We start from the raw sequence: 22,092 nt of genomic DNA, 5'->3' as shown, positions 1-22,092 counted from the left end.
TGGTCCACACACACAGACAGCATCGTGAAGAAGGCACAGCAGCACCTCTTCAACCTCAGGAAGCTGAAGAAATTTGGCTTGTAAGGCTCTCCAGAGGGTAGTGAGTTCTGCACAAAGCATCACCGGGGGCAAACTACCTGCCCTCCAGGACACCTACACCACCCGATGTCACAGGAAGGCCATACAGATCATCAAGGACAACAACCACCCGAGCCACTGCCTGTTCACCCCGCTATCATCCAGAAGGCGAGGTCAGTACAGGTGCATCAAAGCTGGGACCGAGAGACTGAAAAACAGCTTCTATCTCAAGGCCATCAGACTGTTAAACAGCCACCACTAACATTGAGTGGCTGCTGTCAACACACTGACTCAACTCCAGCCACTTTAATAATGGGAATTGATGATAATTGATGTAAAATGTATCACTAGCCACTTTAAACAATGCTACTTAATATAATGTTTACATACCCTACATTATTCATCTCATATGTATATGTATATACTGTACTCTATCATCTACTGCATCTTTATGTAATACATGTATTACTAGCCACTATGCCACTTTGTTTACATACCCTACATTACTCATCTCATATGTATATACTGTACTCGAGAGCTTCAAGTTCCTCAGTGTCCACATATTTAAGAAATTAACATGGTCCACAATCCCCAACACAGTCGTGAAGAAGGCATGACAATGCCTCTAACCCCTCAGGAGGCTGTAAAGATTTGGCATGGGCCCTAAGATCCTCAAAAAGGTGTACAGCTACACCATTGAGAGCATCTTGATTGGCTGCATCACCGCTTGGTATGGCAAATGTTTGGCATCTGACCACAAGGGGCTAAAGAGGGTGGTGCAGACAGCCCAGTACATCACTAGGGCCGAGCTCCCTGCAATCCAGGACCTCTATACCAGGCGGTGTCAGAGGAAGGCCGGAAAATTGTGACCCCAGCCACCCAAGCCATACACTGTTCACTCTGCTCCAGCACGGCAAGCGGTACCGGAGCGCCAAGTCTGGGACCAAAAGGCTCCTGAACAGCTTCTACCCCCAAGCCATAAGACTGCTGAACATTTAATTAAATGGCCACCAGACTATTACATTGATCCTGTTTTGCACTGAATCTCTTACACTGAATCTATGCACAATCACTTCACTCACACACTCAGACATTATTACACTGACACGCCAACACACACACATGCACATTGATGCCACACACACTCACACTCACTTTCACATGCTTCACATACACTGCTGCTACTCTGATTATTATCTATCCTGATTGCCTAGTCACTTTGACCCCTACCTACATGTACATATTACCTCAACTACTTCGTACCCCTGCACATTGACTTGGTACAGGTACTCCTTCTATAAAGCCTCATTATTTATTACGTTACTATTTCTTACTTTTTAACTATGCAATGTTGGGAATGGACTTGTAAGTAAGCATTTCATGGTAAAGTCTACACCTGTTGTATTTGGTGCATGTGACAAATAAAATTTGATTGGATTTACCTATGACATCTGTGCTCCTCTGTCAAAGCAGGGCGATGCTTCAACACAACAAAGGCAAAGCATTGTAACGAATATCTCACAGTATCTTTTAACTTTATAGCAGAGGGATAAACCTCCCAAAAGTATCCCTAAATGTTTAAATGATGAAGTATTTGTAAGTTGAAACGTATCATTTTGGTCCTGCTGGCAGCTCTGACAATAAACCCATGCATATTTTGTCTGCTGTCCTGATTGGCTTTGGATCAGTTGTGTGCGTTTGGCCGAGTTCAGCTGTGGAGCTGTGCAGACAGGCATGATAAACCATCGACCTTTATTACATTCCTCTTCACCCGAGGTATGAGAGCTCTCGGGTAAGTCAGACTCAACAGGTTGTTATGGCGGCGCTCTTCTTCCTTCTATGCAGTTAAAGGAATAGGACAGAAACAAAAGTTCAAAGAAACACACATCAAGAAAAATGTCTGCCAAACCTTCACATTGAAAGAAAACCGCACTGTGGGAGACTTGGCAGCTGTCCATGATGTGAGGGAAGGCCACTTTTTCCAGAACATCTGATTTTATTTTGTCCTGCAGCAGAGCCAGAACCCTTGGGCCCAAATGACTTTCTAAACCTATATAAACTTCAGCATTTTCTGCTTCCCCGTAAAAAAATACCATTCTGGTGACTAAAACCCTAGCAAAATAAATACAAATGTATCTATCCAATATGCAGAAATCCTTCTCTTTATCTGCGGCTTGATCTCAGCCTAACAGCTAGAATTTTAATTTTTCATTGCCACACTTGAGCACCGTGTCTATCCACATTACTACTCAGCATAATTAAAAAAGTGGTTTTGTGTAACTTTCTCAAACCAAAAGGGAAAAATATAGTGTGTGTGTGTGTGTGTGTGTGTGTGTGTGTGTGTGTGTGTGTGTGTGTGTGTGTGTGTGTGTGTGTGTGTGTGTGTGTGTGTGTGTGTGTGTGTGTGTGTGTGTGTGTGTCCACAAAAATTGTAAAGGGACAAAATATTTTACCAACTGGGGACATTTTGTTAGTTCCCACAAGGTCAAATGCTATTTCTAGTGGGTTTAGGGGTAAGGTTAGAATTAGTGTTAAGCTTAGAATTAGGGTTAGGTGCTAGGGTTAGGTTAAAGGTTTGGGTTAAAGTTAAGGTTAGGCTTTGGGGTTAGGGAAAATAGGATTTTGAATGGGACTGAATTGGGTTTCCCCACAAGTTTAGTAATACAATACTGTGTGTGTGTGTGTGTGTGTGTGTGTGTGTGTGTGTGTGTGTGTGTGTGTGTGTGTGTGTGTGTGTGTGTGTGTGTGTGTGTGTGTGTGTGTGTGTGTGTGTGTGTGTGTGTGTGTGTGTGCGTGCGTGGCAAAGCATTGTACAGAGAACAATGGTTTCACAGAGTGGGATACAGTATTGGAAGCAAAACCATGACCATTTGGCATTGAAGGTTACAGTCAAATCTTGAACACTGATAATAAGGACTAGAGCACAAAACCAGGAAACAGGGGTCATACTGTGGCAAATACTCCTTTTCCCACAAGTCTGAGCATCCTCACCTTTGTTGCCTGGCTCCACAGCTCCACCACTGCCCCCCTTCTTATTTGGTTTGGTGGTTGTCTCCTTCACAACGTTTTCCTCTTGGCTGGGCTTCTCTGTTATCACTGGGTCCGGTACAACTGTGTTCGGGTCTGCAATTTGGACAAAGAACGTTAACAAAGTTAGATTCCAATGTGTATTGTAAATGCTGTTGGTCCTTTTAGTATCATTTTCCAATAAAGATTTGAAATGGGGCGTGGAATGGGAGCCATAGTAATCAGTTCCTTTGACCCCAATTGTATGTCCTAATTAAAGCCAATGAATATAAAGTCTGAGGCATGCATGACAGTGTCTGCTATAACCTGACAAATGAAGCTATAAAATGACATTAGTCGTTTTTTGCGGTAACACTTTACTTGACACATAGCTTCATAACACGTTATGACACGATCATAACCATGTCATAATATGCCATAACAGCTGACAACCTGTTATAATGTGGTCATAACACTGTCACGACACATATTTAGACCTATTGTGACACACAGTATATTGTGTTATTTTATGGCTGGTTATGACACCTACATAAGAGTGTCAAAACCCCAAAAAACTACCACACAAGGCAAAATATTCCATTACACCATAGCCTACGTGTTTATTTTTTATTGACCATATTAAATTATATTATTTGCACACAGATTGGTGTCAGACACGCACCTACCACAATGCTCTGTTGCTGATGACTGGGATGAATGCAGGAGCAGATTTCAGGAGCAGAACAAGACACCCTCTTTTTGACTGATAACTGATATAAGGGCATCTACGTGATAGGCCTATCTGGCTTATATGATTATATTGGTCATAATGCTTCTTGAAACTGTCATAAAGTGTATTTTCTTAGTCCAAGTAAAGTGACACAGGATGGTCATAATGATTTATGACAGTGTCATATTTTCTACAAGTTATTTAAAATATGATGGGAAAAAACATGACTGTAAAGAATTCATTACAAACAAAGGATTTTATAAACAAACTTTTGAACAAAAGGAAACGTCTTAGCAGGGAAAACAATTATCTGAATAAATAATTTGAATAAATGTAGGTCTCATAACCAGCCATAAAATACTGTAATATACTGTATGTCACCACATGTGTAAATATGGGTCATGACAGTGTTATGACCATATTATGACATGTTATGTCAGGTTATGTCAGCTGTTGTGACATATTATGACATGGTTATGAGTGGTGTCAAGTAAAGTGTTACCCTTTTTGCATTGTTCCCCTGAGTGTCATCAATGTAGAAGCATAAGGGGAGTAGTCTGAATACACTGGCATTAAGGGAGATTTCATCGACTGGAAAATCATTGAAGTGTACATGGGAGGCTGTTGGTAGGAGTTAAAGGAGGACAGGCTCATTGTAATGGCTGGAATGGAATACATAGAACAGAGTCAATACAATAAATAGAACAGAGGTTCTATATGCTTGATGTGTTTGATACCGTTCCATTTATTCCATTCTAGTCTTTACAATCAGACTTTAAAATGTAATCTGGAAAACTATTATTTATACTAGATTGATAGTAAATGTACCAATTATATGACAAGGGAACAACAGTCCCAACTTTTTCATTGTCAATAATTCCATTTGGCCCATATTCTTGATGAAGAATGTTAAGCTCTCTGGCTTGAGACCACAAAAATCAACAAAATCTGTGAAATAGCACTGCTAATAACTATCTTGAAAATACTGTGATTGAAAAAAAATAGTTTAGAGGTTAAATTATAAACAAATATAGGTTCATTATAACTTCTACACACTTTCTACCTGGTTTTAGTCGCTACCCATTCAAAACCTAATTTGGGTCAATACCCACCAGTTGAGAATCACTGATCGACATGGCACCCTCAGTTTTCTCAGTTTGATTACAGTTAAAAGAACTATTGTGCCAGAAGCATTGGTGGTGTGATGTCTGCTACTGCTGACTGCTGGTTCCTAATGTGCAGCACAACATATGGGGCTGTCAACAACAACTGAAGAATCTCCACCCCCAAAACAATATCACACATTTTAAAATGACAGCCTGTTTAAAAAATAAATGTCACATCCATAGCTATAAATATCAAAGTGGTCAATTCAGCAGTTTCAAACATCGACAGGCCCTGCTCTAGCTCATTATACTAACATTGTAAAAGCTTTGGTTAGAGATGAGAGAGAGGCCATCAAAGCCATCAGCCTCCATTTAAACTAACCAGCATTCGGTGCCACACCATCTAATTTCATGGGTTAATTGACATCTGATAATTACATAAAATTCAATGTTCACACACAAATCAATAAATTAAATCTCAGTGTGCAGTAATACAAGAGTGACTCAGTATGAGGAAGTGCATCAGCTGATTCTGACACAGTCTGTTGTTACATGGAAAAGTCTAAACGGGATCCTTGGGACATCCCAACTCTGAAGTCATCCCATTGAAGTTGACATTACAAATGGTTAAGGTAAGGGTTAAAGTTAGGGTTAGGTAAGATATATGGTTAGGGTTAAGGTTAGGTTTATGGTTTAGGGTAGGGACGTCTCAAGGATTCCGGATAGCACGAACTGTCGTTACATATTCAGATATTAGTCATAATCTTCTCCAATCATTGACATTTTGGTTAACAAATGCATTTTGTTAGAGACAAAGTTCCTTCCATGAAAAAGATATGCATACCATTATTTTTTATTTTTACCAAGGGATTAGTACTGTGCTGTATATCATCTTCTAATAATATGTTGTTTTGTTCATTGTTTTGTGTGTTGTTTACAATCATACTTTAGTGACAGGTGTCCTGGATGAGTCAGTGTAATAAAAACAAAGGAGCGATACTATTTCCTCATTACTTCATTGTATGTGATTTGTTTCTCTGTGTCCACATTATTTGTGGCAATAGAGTTTCTATGACTCACTGGTTGAAAATAAGACCCAATCCTTCAGCAAACACACAGCTGAATGTACTATGACCTAGGGTCGGTAACGTCATTGCTCCAAATCATAAAGAAATAAACTGTTGCATTCCAACCGTAACAGCCTGCACAAGACAGCAATGTTAATGATATAGCCTATATAATCTTTGAACTGTTTCCTAGCTCCCATCATAGTGGTTACCGTGTATTAAACACAGCTTTACGCAAACAAGTCTTGAGAAAGACAAAAGGAATGTCAAACCAATGATGATAATTATTATCTCAAGTCAGCTATAAAAATAATCCCCAGCCTATGCCTTTAACAGCCCATATGTGTAGAATCAGAGTCTTATCGACGGACCCTCTCTTTGTGGTTTGTTTGTTTTGGATGTGACGGGGACTAGGGCAGGGTTTTAGACCGACCTTGACACTCCTTGCCTGACGCCAGACCCAGATGAGGTGGCCAATATACCAGTGAGGGGTTAAGGAGAGGGAGAGTGCACGTGATGATTGATGGGATCTATATGGGGACCCCCGTTTCTTTCTCCAATGGTCTCATCTGTTTTACACGGCTGGTAGTGCATGCGGTATATGTCTTTATTCCTTCATCACATTGATTTCTGCTGAAATGGTTTGTGTTGGCCTCGTAATACACTGTCAGTGTGGTAATGTATTGAGACAAATGCGTATACATGTTGCACAGTGTTATTTATAAAAGCTAGTGGGGGCATGCCATGGCAGATTAGACAGCCCACATCACATCAATGTAGAATGCCTGGGAACTCTTGCCCCACTTATCTCAATGCATTGACATTCTGTTAAGGAGCACTCGGAGGCTGCTGCCTCATTTGGATAACAATGTCAACACTTATTTGAGTTTGTGACACTGTGTGAGAGACGAGGTTTAAATATGTTAAAGAGAGTGACAGTGTGTGAGAAACCTGGACTCTTCAGGCAAAGCAATCTCATTCATGTTAGACCGACAGGCTGTCTAAGTAATAGGACAACAGGTAGCCTGTAACATGCTCTCCGAGAATGTCCTGAACATTTTCCACAGCTTTCATTTTCTCATTGTGTGAGTGAGTTCTTTTGGTATGTGTGAGAAAGTCTTCAATGTGTCTCTGTCTGTATTTGCACAAGAGCTTTTCTTTATTTTCATCTTTCCCTTCTCAAAAAAGAAAAGTAAAGAATGGAGTGAAATGTGATGTCTGAGGCCCTTATTTTATGAGAGATGAAGTCACTAGACGACTCTCCACACACTGTGAGTAGCAGAGCGGAGTAGCCCACTGTAAAAAACAATGTCTGGTTGTCTGGCTATATGAACAATAGTTAATTAAATGCTCCTCGTAATGACATTCCCCGTACAAAGCTTTCATTATCACTCATCCATAGTTATATCCTGACTGGCTCTATTGTGACTGCCTTTTACTCTTTTTCTGGTGTTCCAGCCAGTCCACAGAGACGCTTACTTACCCTGGCCCACTTTCATGACGATCTTCATAGAGAGGGTGTTGCAGACCCCTCCTTCCCTGTTCTCCAGGCCCTCCAGGGTCCCATTGGAAGTGGCTGTGATGAGAGACAGGAAACAGCATTGGAACATAAATAATAATTACAGACACTCAGAATTAATGTACAGCTTGATTGTTCATTCATGAAGAGATCTCTATAAATCTATATATATGGCTATATCACCGCACACTGATGGATGCAATTATTTAATAGATAATTCTAAAAACTAGACCATAGTTGCTGTCCATGCCTCATAAGATATCATCTAACCACTTGTGCTGAGAAAACACTTTTCTAACCCCATAATGTAGATACAGGTATAAACCTGTTGATGCTTACAACAGGTTTTCATCTTTTAACTGCACACTGGTAATGTCCGCTTGGGTTGTAGTTTGAGCACCACATAAATACAAGGCTCTTTATACATTCTTCTTGTGTGCGCTGCGTATATCTGTACACGAGGAAGGAAATGGATGATGAAAATGGATGATGAAAAGCCCTTGAGTGGGCTCTCATCTTACTAAGACATGGCTGTGATAGTAATCTGATCCCAGGGGAATGTGGTGCTTTCAAAACACTGCTGAAATCATACATGTGGAGAGAGGAAGGTGTACACACTGCACAGTTCAACATTTTTATGTGTGGTAATCACATTTTTACCCACCTTCCCCCCCTAACTCTCTACCCCTCCTCTCCAAAGCTTAAAGAGGTTTTTGTTCTTTCCTTTTTGCTGAAGAAATGTACCAAACATTTGGCAAGGCAAGTTATGCCAGAAGCAATTATGGCGAGCTGCAAATGCCAGGGGCTTAGCTTTCTCTTTCGGCATGCCCTGTAATTAGAGACTGGGTGGCACAGTGGCCTGCAGCCCTTATCTCGGAGGGGCTTTCCTTCAAATCAATACCCACTGAGGGGAGCTGAGGAGGCCAGGGGAAAGGGGAAGCCAATAGGGTCTCTGTCTCCCTGTGTTGCTCCTGTCAGCTCTGCTTCCCAAGGACTTAAGTCACAGAAACGGGGCGCAATTGGAACTCTCTAGTCTAAGTTGGGACAGAAAAGACCAAGGAGTGTGAATATGGATCGGGTTCTGGATAATTCTCTCAGCCCATAGATACAAGGGGGCGGTTTCCATGCCAGTGAAAGCCGGTGCCCCGCCCTGCCCCGTTTGATTCTTTTCAGACCTGCTCCGTGGGTATTTTCACCTTCAGAAACCTCCGCTTTTTTCTCCATCTGCTCCATTCTCCTCCTCACAAGGCACTAAAGGAACGGCCACCTTATTAGCTGGTCCAGATTCCCCCCTCATTAAGAGTCATGAATGAGTTGCCATGTAGGAGAGTGTTTGACTAATAAGGTCCCTCTCCAGGAGAATCAAAGCCCCTCTCAGTGGAGCCCAGTCACAATGGCGGTGGGCCGGTGAGAATGGGGCATGTGGCGCTGCTCCAGCAGAGGTATCCCACCACACCACTGGCTCAAATCACCAACTGCTCAACAACACAGAATGGGAGGCCTGTGAACCTGATTTCTCTCTTTCTTTCCCACATTTAGTTTTTCATTCTTCAAGGATGCAATTAGAAGACAGAGGACAAACCAAACTGGGTTCATTACAAACATTTTGGATTAGCAAATCATTCTTATGGCGTAGCCAGATAGAACAAAAGGAGAATGAGTTATTTTGTTTTACAGGCAAAGCTAAAAGGAGCTTACATTGACGCCAATGTACTAATGAGACCCTGAATATATTGGCAGAAACATTATAATGGAAAGGCAGAAACATTATAATGGAAACTGATTCATTAAGGTATGGAGCTTGAGAGGTATAGTGAGAAAACAATCTCATTGACTATTGGCCCATGCAGGGATTAAACGTGGAACCTAGCCTTATCAATCTACAAGCCTTGACCTTAGCTGATTACATTACCTGCCTGTCTCCTTCACATTTCATGCTCTATCATGCAGGGTAATTTCTGTTACTCTCTTTCACTACTACTACCAATTGAGACCTCTCCATCAACCGAGAGAGGCCCCAGCAAACTAATGTCGGCTTTAAATAAAAGTGACAAGCTAACCTTGAATGGTTTGAAGGAGCAAGGGAAGAAAACCCCTAGACAATTCATTAGTCTTTTCTGATTGCATTGACCACGAAATAGACTCAGCATGTTTCTCAGAAACCAACTGTTTCAGACATCCTATAGTTGTCCTGTATTCCACAAATAGAACCCTTCACTTGATAGGTCAACTTTTAAATAAGGTTCAATGGGAATTCTGTCATCGAACATGTGGTATTGTCTTATTAGGTTTAGAGCACTCATGAAGTGGGAACGGATGTGTTAGAAACAGGAGCAATCAATAGCTTACAGCACTTAACCCGAAGAACAAATTGTGTTTTAGTTTACAGAATGGATCCTTAACACTCTGTTAGTGGAAGGTTGAGGCGGTGAGTGGAAGAGAGCTCTGCTGCCTTGAATGATGTCACAACTATTAAGATGCATAGGCCTGGGAGAGGTGCCAGGCTCCGACCGAGTCATCATGCACAGTGTGAGCATGCCACCGTGCCCGCGAGAAGCAGGGCAGAGAGACAGACAAGACAACTCTATCCAACAAGGCCTCCAAATATGGCCCACTCTGCTGCCCATCAGAGGAACACTGTTAGATTCTAGGAAAGGAAATCACAGCATCACTGATGAAGGATAAGGGAATTATATAACATGCATTGCAGTTGTCTGCTATTGTTGCAAACACTGTATACTGTTGTTCACCATTGCAATGAGGAAACAATTAGTTGGTTCAAGGACAACCTTTGAACTGAGAAAACATCATTTAACACAGGATATGAAGCAGGGTGTGGTCATCAGCAGTCCCATCTCTTCCACAGCTGCTGAAACTGACTTCTGTTTTCAAGTGAACTATGGGGTCACATTTCACAACTTATGGGGCTCTGAGATGTTGGAAAGATATCTCTGTCTTGCAACAACACCATTCTCTATGATTCACCTTCAGCAAAGCTACTGCTCTCGTGCAACGAAACAGATTCTGGAAAAATAGTAATAAGGACAGTAATAAGGACAATACTCAAACTCGTCCGTTTTGGGGGTACTAGGAAAATGTAGTCATTTGTCCCTAACTGTATTGTAGTGTACCAAAAACATATTGAGGACATCTTGAGATGAACAGATTAGTTTAGGGACTGGGGACACGTCTTGCCTGACAGCCTGTAGACAAAGAGATCCCTTCGTATCCAATAGATCAATGATTTAAGTTTATTAAAACACCTCTTCTCCATTATCTGTAACATTACTAAACTACTGGTATTTTACTACCTCAAATTATCAGGACAAATGTTTATTTATATGCACAGATTGTGGATCAAATAGTGCATAGTCCAGATCTGAGAATTATTTTAATTCTACTATTATAGCTTGTTCAATTCCATTGAGTGAGCGAATGCAAGAGTACAAAAAAAGACAGAAAAACCTTTGGTTAGTGAAACTGAAAATAGCATTTGTATGGTATCAGAATATAAATGTATGTTTACATGACTGAGATGGGACCCTTCGTTAATATATGGCGCTGAAGATAAAAATGAGTTAGGAAAGGGTGGGGTAAACTGAGCATTTGTTTTTACATTCAGCATCACTCCGTCACGGGAAATATATCCCAAAATATCAAAATATATTTCAGAATGTTAGGTATCCCTTGAAATGATCAGAATTCATGTAAATATTACAGTTTTGAAAACAAAGCTTGTCCAAAACAATTGGTCTCTTGGCACAACTTACCCTGAGTTAAACCACCTATAAATGTCTGTACTGAATGAAATATTACCACTACCTTTTAAAAACCATGTCTATCTTTATTTCCCGAATGCAGATGAACACAATCACATTAGCATAGTTAATTGTTGAATCAATTTCACTAATGAATTATCATTTACACAGTGTCACTTCTTCTTTTGTCTTAGTATGTCTCTATTTAAAAAAAAAAATCCTTGACAATAATTATTACTCTCCTCTGACTGAACATTTTTGCCCATTATCACTTTCAACACTAAAGGGCAATCTGTCAATTTCTAGGGTTCTGTACTGTAGTTGTTGACTGTTTTTGTGATCGCCAGGTAATGTAGCTAGCAGTTCTCTGCTGTTAGCAACCAGTGGCTAGCAGTTCTCTGCTGTTAGCAACCAATGGCTAGCAGTTTCTTACTGGCGATAAAAACGGATGATCATTACAAAATTTATGTAACAAATCAAAAACATTAAACCTCGTAAACAATTAATGGTAATTCACAGTAACTTCGTAACCAATTAATTTAAACACAGCGTTTATTTGAAAGAGATGTTTATTTGCTGAAATGTGTGCCGTTGCTAAGCTATTAAAAGTGACAAGCATCTCTGTGTTTAATGGTTTTACGGTATATTAGGCCACACAGGGGGCGGCAGCGTAGCCTAGTAGCCAGGGGTGGCAGCGTAGCCTAGTGGTTAGAGCATTGGACTAGTAACCGAAAGGTTGCAAGATTGAATCCCCGAGCTGACAAGGTACAAATCTGTAGTCCTGCCCCTGAACAATGCAGTTAACCCACTGTTCCTAGGCCGTCATTAAAAATAAGAATTTGTTCTTAACTGACTTGCCTAGTAAAATAAAATAAAAACAGCTACAAGGATGCACTTTCATGCTAGGTTTAGGACCTCATATTGAAGCTTATAGAGACCCCAACTGATGTATAACACAATCTAAAAATGATCTACTTTGGTTTAGATAGAAGCATCATGAAACCTCTACCCCAACAACTTGGTGAAATCCTTGTTTTGGACCCAACTTCCTCTTTTCCATGTGGTTTCTTCCTTCACAGAGTCAATGAAATGATGACCTCTTCCCCACTCTCCCTACTGTATAGCTACCACAAGATAAGGACACAAATGATTTAAAAAATACCCTTCCGTTTGAATCATTGCATGGTTGTTTGGCTCCTTACCACTGGGGGAGGAAAGCAACTGGCATTAGCACATAATTAATTTGCCAAGAATATGCGCTATATGCTTTAGTGTGTTGCTTCGAGGTATGCTTCTGGCATGACTGTAAAATAAATGGTGTGCCGTTCTAGGTTTTTTCCTTTAGCACCCCTAATTAACTCCAACATGTTTCCTCTTGAATTATGGTTTCTGTCTTCGCTCCGAGGACAAAAAGTCCCAGACAAGCATGCATCATCTAGCAGGCTATCATACAGTACTTGTATGCAACTGCAACAGCATGTATACTGTGCTGCTTGTTTAAACGTAAGCCAATATGAAGGGAGACTTGTTTACTCATTGTAAGACTGTGGGTGAGGTTATGAAGCAAGACAGTTTGTTATAGGGTTGACATTCTCTGTGGTTTATCCTCATTTAGCCAACAAACAACATACGAAGATATCTCCAAGCTTAACTGTCATTTCAGTTTGTATGGATGTTCCTCTGAGTGCAGCCAATACCACATCACCACATATACACCAATGCACGTAATCTTTAGAAGCAAACACGATACATCCAAAAATGGATCTTCTGTGTGTACATAGATCAAATAACAAAGACACCCTCCAAAAACAAAAAATCATGCAATCCATTTTGAATTCTCAATGTGCTCTGTAGCAGGCTTCTATAAAAGCGTAGACAGGCACATGTACAAGGTCCTGTACAAGTGTTCACTGAGCAAGAACATGTACTCATGCATGCATGAATCAACATGTGGCATACAAGGTCCATATGTACTGTAATTATTAAACATTTGCAAAAATGTCAAACATTTCTCCATAAACAATGTTTTATTACATATTAATTTAGGGATATTACAGAACTCTGCTGTATACAGGACCACATGCCAATAATGTTTAGGCCACAGCTTCTGTATTATTTCCTGTAACTTACTGTAACTACTAGTGGCATCTTTGCCCCAAACACCATCTGAGATGTTTGAGCTCTGCCCCATCTGACAGAAACACAGTTAATCTGTTCCAGTGGTGACAGGACCTTCACTGACCCACCGCTTTAAAACCTTGGGACAAACGGCCAGGAAAGGCACAGAGAAAACAAAGCAAGCAGATAGGTGATAGGCTTAGGGGATAGAATGGGTCGTTGTAAACTCAACTCCCAGATGAGCACTGACAACTGTGTTCCAAGGACTACGCCAGGCAGCCACCCTGACAGAAACTGGAGTGGGATTCAGCATTCTGAGACAAGGACACGGCTACTCTGACCCACATCATACAGACACACAGGGGACACTGGAAACATTGGCAGCTAGCTACTCTGTACATATAGAAAAACATATGAAAATCTGGAAAAGTAAGAAACTGGTATGTTATGCAGATTATAATTATAATTATATGCTTGTGAAATGTTGAGAACATTTTGGACTCACTCTATCTTTAGGGAGAAGCTTGGTTTTGGCCGTGTTTACGGTCAGTAAGATATTAAGATGCTAAAGATTTGGGTTAGGACTGGAAGCAGTTATTTTAGGGCTTCAATGGAGAGTGGCTAAGGCCTAAGGCTGTCCCATCAGATCAGGCACAGTTGACCAGCCTGCTGCCAAATTAAGCTGAGGGTCTGGAGGGGAGATTTCAGCGCTGTTGTGAGATTACAGCACACTCAGCTCCGCCAATGATATTAAGGACGACCTTTAAATCCCGGGTGCCAGCTGCACCATGGGAGCTGGGAGTCCCAGACCAGGAAGAGGGAGGGGGAGATCAGCTCTGCCGCTGCCACCGTCTCCCTGCCTCACATCAGAATGCGACCGCAGGCTCACTACTAGACATCAGAACCAAAGCAGGGCTTTGAAAGAAATGAAGGGAGAGACATTTTTTATTTCTCCCGCTGAACCTGTCAGCAGGATCTGTGAGGGTCCCCATGGCTGCTAAGATGGCTGTAGGTGTATAGAGGGCGCCTGAGAGGGTGCCAGTGTTTGAACAGACATTTAATTGTGGGTTATGAGTGTTGTCTTTCAAGCACATCCGGGAGAGACATGTGCTCAATATTTCCACAACAAGGTTCTGTAAGGCTATAAACACTCCAGCAAGGTAGCAATAATGAAAAGCCCTCAGATGTGTCTTTTTTTCATTTTGACAGCAGTCAAGTGTAAATTGAAAAGTCAACATTTACTTCGGTTCCATGTGACTTCATTTATGTATTGGGTTGGTTGTCTGAGCTTGACAGGGACCAGGGAATGACTAGTTTTGCCCAAATCCCCAGTTTAACGGGCATAGCTGTAATTACACACAGAGCACAGATCAAAGCTGTAACCCATGTTTAAAGATGATGCACAGGCACTGTAATTGTTTACCGTTGGTGAGGCAGCGTTTTTCACAGAAATAGTGAGTTGGAGAGACCCCAAAAGACTTGTTCTGGGTAACTCTCTACCACTGTTCACTGAAACCCAAACTCGGGTGCTGCAGAGTGACAGAGGAGACGATGCCTCGAAGGCTCTTCCTGCAAGCTGTGATTATTTGATTTCGCTCAAAGGAAACTACAGAGATAATATACAAGACTTCAAGAGACACCAGAAGGGATTCATTTGAAAACTACTGAAAACTAAAATTTGATACTGCTGAATACAGCTTTCAAAGATCCTTTATTCTCACGGTCATACTAAAATAGGGATTTTACAAGGTTTACAATGGTTGAGAGGGGATGTCATTTTTCATTCTTGTCCAAACTGATTCACGTAGAGTGGGATCAAATAGAATGGGATCAAACAGTTTCAGATGTAATTAAAACAGAAATCGTGGCGTGAAAAGTAGAACGCAATGGCAACATGTTTATTTAACCTATTATTTTCTGTGCCCATATTTATCTTCATGCAGCATACAAGATGAAATCCCTCAAATGAAAAGTGAAACAAAAGATTTTCTTTAAGTAGGCAGAATTTAGGTATACACAAGAACCTTTGACTTAGGTTGTGTTCTCTAGGGACAAAGTTAGATCTTTTTTTCTTTTCTTTTCCTACAGAAATCTTGGCGCAATGTCGGGATGGAAATTGCATATTACTTGAATGGTGTAGCCTCACATATCACTTTTCTTCCAGTAGAGAGAAGCCTGCCAGCATTCTAACACTGGAACTGAAGTGCTTTAGCGTCTATCCACTCCCTCTCCAATGCGCAGATGTGATATTTAGTGTACTGTGGGACTTTGTAGCTCATTTGGTAGAGCATTGCTAGAGCACTGCGCTTGTAACGCCAGGGTTGTGAGTTTGATTCCCGGGACAACCCTTAGATAAAATGTATGCTTGCATTATTGTAAGTAGATTTGGATAAAAGCATCTGCTAAATGCCATATATTATACCGCCAGAAGGACTTTACACTCTCCAAACTCTTTTTCCATGGGACAACTCAAATATGGGGACAACCCCCATCCTACTGTATATACAGCATAATTGTAGCGCCATGCCTCACCACATCACATCCTGTGAACATACTGCAGTTCATCTTCAGTATAACAGGTGAGACAAACGTTTTTTTTTTTAAAGCCTTCAGATGTGTAGCTTTATGGTACACGTATATAACTTGGTACTACCACAGGCTAGAACACCTACAATATTTCATCACACACACACTCACAAACACATTTGTATTACTATCCTTATGGAGACCAAACGATTGATTCCCATTAAAAATCCTATTTTCCATAACCCCTAACCCTAACCTAAACCCTAGCCCCAAACCTAACCCTAATTCGAACCCCAGCCCTAAACCTAACCCCTAAGCCTAAAATAGCCTTTTTCCTTGTGGGGACTTGCAAAATGTCCCCACTTGTCCGAACTTTCCTTGTTTTACTATCCTTGTGAGGAATTCAGGGATATCCGAGTGAGTTAAATAAAGGTTAAATAAATAAAACAATTCTGGTCGCCACACGTATAGTAAACCCCCCCCCCCCCCCAAAACACACTGCTATCCACCGATATATGGGTTCTTCAAACATTTGTGTCCTCACTCCTCCTCAACTACTGTGCTGCAGAGTGTTTGTCATTTGATATTTGAACTCAAGCATCGTCTATGATAGGAAACACATAAAAGTGTCATGCGGTCCCCCACCCGGCAGGAGGTTCATCGAACCAATAGACTCCACTAATTTCCATAGACAAATCACAGCCTCCCAGGACTGTGGCCCGGACTATATCCTTATCTTTTATTTATGTTAAAGTGATGGATGTTTAAATGAGAAAAATGTCATCTTAACTTGCTCCCTGTAAAGTCACACCGCCCATTCTGTACAGGATTGACAGCCCTGGGACTAAACAGCCCCCTTACAATCCAATAGATGTCAGGAGCATTTATGGATCAGTGCAAATGGTGCAATGAGATAGCAGTGGGACAAACCTTATCAGACCCTTATACACTGGACAAGATGGAGCTGCTCCCAAACTGGTATAAGGAATACATGGGGTAGAACTTAGGACATATTACATAGTTTGGTGGTGTGTATATGTACTTGGTTGTGCTTGTTGGGTGGGCGTGATAGATATGTTTTGTTTCTCTCACTGGGCTTCTCTACTTTTCTTGATGTTTTATATTTCCAATAAAACAAATGGTCTTTTGAAGGACAAAGTACTTACCACACAAGAGACAGTGTAAAAGCAGCTCAATGTGTATTCCCACAACAGCCTGTACCAGGTCTCTGGACACAGAAGTACCACTTAATATTGATTGTCTAACTGTGTGGGTGGTATACAAGCCACTCCCTATCATACAGCCTGAGAAGCCAGGAAACCTGACATGGCTGGTTTTCCAGCACACAGAACACACAAGGAAATTCATGATGAAGCATATTTTCACAATTATCTCATAGTTATTCTTGTCTGAGTGACTCTGAGGTCTGAGTAAACATATCTCAAATATCTTCTCCAAGGACACGCTATCATCTACTCTACTGGGATATCTAACACTTTGAATTACTGTTCCAAGACGAACTCCAGTATATTATGATAACGTCAACAGAAACTTCAACTTAAGACATTTTACTCATATCAATGATATACAAAACAAATCATGGCTCTTAACACCATGTCGTTTTTTATTTTTTACATTTCAGTAAAACTGTTTTCTAAACAACTCTGAGAAGTAGATTCATAGAATGAAAGGTGGAATGCCCACTGAGTGTTTGCTTACAGTTTTATCTCAGATGTAATGAGAAAGGAAGACAACATTAATATTTGTAAGGACCTGTGGAGAGGTGTTAGACATTTTCAAATTGAGAGCGACTAGCAATATCCATGTTAGCACATCTATTTGTTTTAGAGCATCAATAGAGAGTTTGCTGAGACATCAAAGACTGGGAGAAAGGCTAGTTAGGAGGATGTTTTGCTTCCACACTCTATTGTTGCTCATAACCAAAGACAAATGACAGTAGATTGAAGAAAACTAGGCACGCCCCAATGTGCAGCCCTGTCTATGATGGATCTGACAGCACCAGCACTGACCTTTTCATAGTGCCCTTCTGATTTCATCGATTGATGGTTAAAGTCAACAGTGACTTGTGAAACCCTAACACATGAAATACTTTCCACAACAGCCGATCCTTTACCCAGGACTGAGATGGATGGTTTAAAAAGAGGAATTTCACATCCAGCTAGAAATCCCATTAGCAGCAACACTTTTCTCTGATTATGATTGCTCTCATTTATCTTAATGATATATAAGTGAACACAACTACTGCAGTCATTTTCAAATTTCAGATCGTAATGGGCTATTATTCAAAATTACATTGTTCCAAAATAGTGAACTGTAGCCTACCATTTATAATCGCGGTGCGTGTTCTAAGCCTTCTCCTAGCAATTTTATTTAAATGTTTTAAAAAATATATCTAGGATTTTTGGCCAGATTGTTGGAACACTGCAAGCTTGATCTTACATGGTGAGCTTTCTGAAAGAACATTGACTTAATACCCTCTCTCCTCAGCTCCCTAAAAGCAGGAATTGGTGTTAAATTAGCCTTAGTTTCAGCTGTGTATGCACAGGGAGCAGGGGGCGCACTCATTACCCTACATAACACTCATCATCACTACGTCCCATCATGCCTCACTCTATGGCCCCCAAAGGCCAAGGTGACTACCTTAGGGACATCGCTATGGCAACAGGTAGAGGATCTGATCCATGTGGAGGCGCAGATGGTTCAGTGTTTTGAAGAAGCAGAGACTGACCAATAGCTGAAAAAACAGCTACTCTCTGAAGAAGCAAAGGTCAACTTTAATCATCTCCACAGCTCCACACAGGAATCTCATAAAAAGCTAAACAACGCTAGTTCATTCTCATCTTCACCCCTACACAACTGAAAGGAGAGAAGAGGGTAAAAGTAAAACAGAACTGCTCTACAGACTAGTAATGTCGAAAGTAGTTTGCTGATTGGGCCCCTTTTAAGAAATTCAAGCTTTCAATGAGGTCAGTTCATAAAAATATATATATTTTTTAAAATGATCTAAGATTGGATGTATACCACGAAAGCAGAGGCTTCTGGAAACAAAAGGAAAGCTTGGCTTATGATCTAGACAGCGCCTATGTTTGCAATTAGATAAAAAATCAAAAGCACATGCTTTGTTGGAACTCCAAAGCCTGCGATGAAATGTGTTGTCTGGAGAGCGAACGATAAATATGCGTCTTCTAACCAAAACGCCCATTACATTCACATCAAGAGAGTAAACAAGTCAAGAACAGGGAAGTGGATAAACCAAAAAATGCAGATCTGGTAGATATACATTGCTATTTAACACACAGGATCACACTATTTTATGGGACAACTGACTCCTTTACATTTCATATGACTGACAACTCTATGACTGATTTCTATTTTCAGATTTAAAAAAGGTTATTCACTGCACACTGATTCTGACTGATATAACTCAAGCTTTTGACACTGTGGGTCACACAGAGATTTAGGAGTTTAGTTACCACCTCACATCATTTGAATAAACATCTGAATAGGATGTTCTCAACACTATAACAGTGACCACTATGGAAAGCCCCTTGGTTCCACCTCAGGGAAACTTGACCCCTCTCACATGGCAGCCACTGTAAAAGAAAACGAACCCGGTAATTCTCATTCTTCATCTGTGGCATATGAAAAATGTTGGCTCGGGCCAGCTCCAAAAGCTGTGGCTGCATAGCGGTACATCAAAGCCAGGGTTATGTCCTCAAAATCAGAATCATCTGTTCTTTATTCCAAAGTGACCGGCTATTCAACTTCCTTATGCATCCCAGTCAGCTTCGGAAGGGCTCTGATCTCACCCTCAAGGTGCAGTCTAGGCCTGCGATAACTATCAATAAATAATCAGAGGCTCTTTTAGAATAAACCAGGCCCTAGATAATTAAACCCTGAGCAAAAGTCCTACACTCCAGCACCATTATTGTGACATGTGCAACACAATACACTTAGGCCTTACATGTTTCATTACGCCTACATTTGGATCTATTCCTGATTTTTTTTTAAACAGTATCCAGGGACCAGTTGAACTAGTGATAAAAAGAGAACCTTTCAAATGTAAATTTCCTGTTCTTCATTTTTCAGTCTTTTCCAGCTTTTTAATACTTCTCTAGAGAGCATGACATTAATGTTTCCAGGATCATGCTTTTTACATTATCTTCTCTCTTAGACAATACCAGACCCTTTTTTTCTTTTTTCTCACATTTACGCCTTTCAAAAGTCAAGGGAAAGCCAATTTCATTTGATGCCAAATGACAGTAATTACACTGTATAAGACATGACAATTAACTCCCAAGTTTCGCAAGGAGACATGCATATTCTCCCATGGCCTACAGCCCGCACTGCATACATATGAAGAATATTGTCCCAGTTGTGTATCTCTTGTTGCATCTTGGCCCATGTGCGATGAGAGACTGTCACTTTAAGGTCTTAGACTGGTAGACAGTGGAGATGTCATGGTGTGTCAGAGGTAAGATGGAGCGCAGCAGATGACATCATTCCTGGAGCTGGGCTGAAGATTAGAGTCAGCTGTCGGAGGGAGCCTCCATGACAAATCTCCCCCTTCCCCTCCTGCATCCACAGTGCTCAGGGGGAAATGGTGCTATATCTGGCCCAATTACACTGTGATTCCCTCTACCTCAGTGACAAGCCTCATGCAGCTCTCTGGCTGCTTCCTGACTAAACTGCTATGAAGGACACCTCCAGAGAGGGTTTATGCCAGGAATGGAAGACCAAGAGGAATCAGGACAATAGAAACGAGGCAACATGGGGAATATATGATCGGTGCAGTCTGTCATAAAAATGGAGTAATGCCTGAGCAGCTGTTTTGCTATGTTTGTGTTTCACATTGATTTAAATTCCTAGAGGAAGGCTTTTGAGTCAAGCTCAGTTAGCGAGCTGGACCAGTAACAGAGACCAGTTAACTGGATACACAAGTAACATGGCCTTGTGATAGAAACCAGTTCACCAAGCAGCAAGCCACGGAGTCAAAATTAACAAGAGACTAGTCAGCCTGTTGAACCAATGATTAAGCATCAGTAATGTTCTGCTTGAATAGCTCATTTCTGTCATCTTTTTCTTGATAGACAGATTTTTTGTGTGTAACGCATTCTAATGTTGCGAGTACTATAGTCAAGGTTCCCAGTGGGTGTAACATTTTAGAGAAGTTATGTCAGCGAGAGAGGATGCTAGCGGAACATGATGAAAGAGTTTAATTGTAATCGGGCCCAGGATTGAAGATCTTCAAAGCTACTGTGAATTCTACAGACACAGAGCTTTATGAACTGAATCGAGAAGAGGCAGATTATGGGAGAAGCAAATGCACTACACATGGTGTGAGAGCCATGGAAGTAACAGATCCAGAAAGACGCTGCCTCGGAAGGCTTTGTTGTGTTTTTCTGGAACAGCAGGGGCCATATCAAATGACTCGGGAGACATAATGGGGATAACTAGTCACATTGTAACGTTGAAAATCATTCAAATGGTTTGTTTGCTTGAAATTGTACTCATTATATTTATGTAATTGTTCAAATCTGTGGTTTTCTGAGGAGCTTCAAGCATTTCTTTCACAATACCTCTCTTGTAAGTGTACTATAGTGCATAAGGTCTTGTTTTTATTATTTTGTAACATCTCCCTACTCAGCTTTTCTTGCACACATGTCCTCTTCTGCCCTTACAATGCACTGGATGGAAATTCAGACTGTGGTGCCAATCAGCTCAGTTTCCAGAGACATTTAGTAGATTATGGCCATGTCCTGCCAACAGCCCACCATTCCACCCAGTACACACACACACTCTCCCACTTACACACACAATTACATATGCACACACGTACGCATGCAGACTCACGTACTATATGTGCACACCCCCACACACACTCACACAAACAACACCACACATCTCGGTCTCTCTTTCTCAAACCCACTCATGGGCCTCCAATCCCCCACCGAAACTGGAGTGGCAGCTGTCAAAATGTGTCACCATTAGCCGTGGCGGGTAACAGGGAATCAATCAGTGTGCAGATTAGAAAATAGGTTCTCCCAACAAAAAACCTCCATAGACATACACATTGTTCAAAGTCGGGGGATGTGTTGTCTTTTGAAAAGAGCATGAGATGATTAGCATGGAAGAACTCCATGCTAAAATGGATTTTTGTTTG

The 22,092-nt window shown here is 41.1% G+C and overlaps 1 protein-coding gene across 1 annotated transcript in view; it reads right to left on the bottom strand.

Moving 5' to 3' along the window:
- Positions 1-22,092, bottom strand: part of LOC135548411 (ephrin-B1-like) — a 70,181-nt gene that overhangs the window by 8,812 nt on the left and 39,277 nt on the right. Inside the window, exons 3-4 of the mRNA XM_064977995.1 lie at positions 7,471-7,563; positions 3,070-3,201 (exon numbers count right to left, since the gene is read on the bottom strand). Of these exons, the coding sequence (XP_064834067.1) occupies positions 3,070-3,201; positions 7,471-7,563 (225 nt within the window). The remainder of the gene's footprint in view (positions 1-3,069; positions 3,202-7,470; positions 7,564-22,092) is intronic.

The sequence above is a fragment of the Oncorhynchus masou genome, chromosome 11 (assembly GCF_036934945.1).
Source record: "Oncorhynchus masou masou isolate Uvic2021 chromosome 11, UVic_Omas_1.1, whole genome shotgun sequence".
Lineage (NCBI taxonomy): Eukaryota > Metazoa > Chordata > Actinopteri > Salmoniformes > Salmonidae > Oncorhynchus > Oncorhynchus masou.
Note: the sequence above shows the minus strand (reverse complement) of the source record. Positions and strands in the feature narration are given on the sequence as shown.